Genomic DNA, 2,142 nt, shown 5'->3' with positions numbered 1-2,142 from the left:
CATCTCCTCAGTGGGTGATGCAGGCTCTGCATAAGCCACCGTCCAGGTTCCCTGGGCTGCTGAGGCTCAGAGCTGCCTGACTGTGTGGCACCAGGAGGTGGTGTCTGAGCTGGACTCAGCCTCTGCCTCTGGCCCTGCCAGTGAGGGAAGAGAAGTCGGGCCCCTCCCGGTCAGGAAGCACATCAGTGGCTGAGCTGTCCCTTCCTGCCTGAGGCCTCAGTCTCCCCACGTGTCATCAGAGAGGGTTGGGTTACAAGGTCTCTTGCCTCAGTTGCTCTGCGCCCCCTGCTCTGGAGCCCAGAGACTGGCCCAGGTCTAAGTCCGGGCTCTGGATGGGTCTGCCCACTGGCAGTAGTGCAGCATTGCAAGAGGTGTGGACGGGGGCTAGTGCTGGCCAAGGGGGCTGTTTCTGATGGACTGCGGCTGTCTGCCTTCCAGGGCAATGTGCTCAACTGTCGGAAATGGAATGAGGTAAGCGGCTGTGGCCTCCCGGTGGGGAGGGTGGGGGTTGGAAATCAGAGACCCCCCAGCAGTGGGCAGCACCCCCTCTGGCCCAATCCCCAGGGTGGAACATTTATTTGCACAGTTCGATATACAGAGATAGGGATCCTATGGCATTGGCGGGTGGGTTAAGGGCTGGCATCAAAGACTCCTTCCTGGAGGAGGAGCTATTTGGGGCCAAGTGTGAGAGCAGGCAAGTCCTGACTGGAATCGCAGGGAGGGAGGGTTCCCAAGTGGGCAAAGGCCCCAGACTGGCCATTGCCCTCTTCCTCAGCCCCTCCACGAGCCCTGCAGGGTCCCCCACTCAGGCCCTGTGGGCATCCTGTGCTTGCTCTGTCCTAGCAATTCAAACTGATGGAGGAGATCGAGCTGCTCCAGGAGGCTGCAAATCTGTACACCGTGCAGCCCGACGAGCACTTTGGGGCCTGGTTCCAGGCCGTGGAGCCCCTGAGCAAGGAGGAGAGGTGAGTCAGGTCAGGAGTTGGGGGAGGGCAGGGCAGACTTTCTCTGCTGACCAGCTCCAGAGCCCATGGCCATTGCTCCATGGTCAGCCCCTGATCTGATTGCATGGCGACCCCTGGGGCCCTTCGACTCCAGCTGCTGGCAGGCTCCAGGACGCACATGTGATGTGTGGCTCCTGAGAGCTCCCAGCTCTGCTCTGTCCTGTAGCTACAGCCTGTCCTGCCAGCTGGAGCCCCGATACCACTGGGTCAGAAAGATTCGACTCTTCTTCAAACACAAGAAGAACCGCTCAGGGCAGAGTGAGTGTCCAGACCGGCAGTGGCTGAATCCACGGGCTCAGGAAACATTCAGGCTGAGCGTGGGCCTGGGGAGGCAGACAGCTGGCCCTGGGCTCCAGCTCCACTGCTGAGCAGTCCCGTCCTGGGCAATTGCACTCACGTTTCTGGGACTGGTTTCCTCCTCTGTGAAGTGGGTGACGCTAAATATCAGCCCCTGTGTCAGGGACAGATGGGGTGCTTTTGGCTGAGCACTGAGCACAGGGGTGGAGCACAGAGCGCAGTGGGGGCCGGGATGGGGTGTGCACTGTGGTTCCAGGGCAGGCCGCTCAGGAAATGCCTCTCTTTCTCCAGACACCAGACCCCTAACCAAGGGCCCAGTGTTGGTGGCCGATGACCCTCCTGAGACCAGCTGAGCTACAGCGGGGACACAGCATTGACACTCAGGGTGCACTGGGCCACCTCCTCTGATTCTGATGACGAGAACCTTGTGATCCGTTTCTTGGGGTCCCCTGTTGGCCACGAGGGAAGGCACCAACCCCTCTTCTCCCTCCCCCCTTTTGCCCAGCACCGATTTCCCTATTTGGCAGGGCCATATTTTGTTGTCAATGGTAAATGCTCTGTTTGAGTATTATATTAAATTGTCGCTTCTTTCTAACCCTGGGAGTGGAGGTGTGAGTCTTTCGCTCGCAGCGCTCATGGAAACCAGATCCAGAAACTCACATTCCTCCTCGAATTTAGAAATCTCCCAGAGTGAGCAGCTCAGTTTGTGTGGAGAAGGGAGAAGTGCCAGTCCCCTCCCTGGCTACTGAAAGACATGCCCAAGTGCCCCTCCCGCCGAGGACAGGATCTTTGCAGTGTGGTTCAGCCTGTCCAGGAGCAGAGATGGCCCTTCTGACCTCTT

The 2,142-nt window shown here is 59.1% G+C and overlaps 1 protein-coding gene across 1 annotated transcript; it reads left to right on the top strand.

The window, feature by feature from the left end:
* Nucleotides 1-394: 394 nt before the first annotated feature.
* Nucleotides 395-1,894, top strand: LOC139046549 (ral guanine nucleotide dissociation stimulator-like). Its single transcript, XM_070520245.1, has 4 exons — nt 395-471; nt 844-965; nt 1,171-1,262; nt 1,593-1,894. The coding sequence occupies exons 2-4, from the start codon at nt 856-858 to the stop codon at nt 1,652-1,654; spliced, it is 264 nt and encodes an 87-aa protein (XP_070376346.1). The 5' UTR covers nt 395-471; nt 844-855; the 3' UTR covers nt 1,655-1,894.
* The last annotated feature ends 248 nt before the right edge of the window (nt 1,895-2,142 follow it).

Source organism: Equus asinus, chromosome 11 (genome assembly GCF_041296235.1).
Source record: "Equus asinus isolate D_3611 breed Donkey chromosome 11, EquAss-T2T_v2, whole genome shotgun sequence".
NCBI classification, from domain to species: Eukaryota; Metazoa; Chordata; class Mammalia; order Perissodactyla; family Equidae; genus Equus; species Equus asinus.
Note: the sequence above shows the minus strand (reverse complement) of the source record. Positions and strands in the feature narration are given on the sequence as shown.

Excerpts from the sequence above, each read along its gene's own strand:
- LOC139046549 (XM_070520245.1), top strand. The coding sequence starts at position 856 with ATGGAGGAGATCGAGCTGCTCCAGGAGGCTGCAAATCTGTACACCGTG. Across the intron at positions 966-1,170 it reads CCCCTGAGCAAGGAGGAGAG|CTACAGCCTGTCCTGCCAGC; the intron begins GTGAGTCAGGTC and ends TCTGTCCTGTAG. Across the intron at positions 1,263-1,592 it reads GAAGAACCGCTCAGGGCAGA|ACACCAGACCCCTAACCAAG; the intron begins GTGAGTGTCCAG and ends CTCTTTCTCCAG.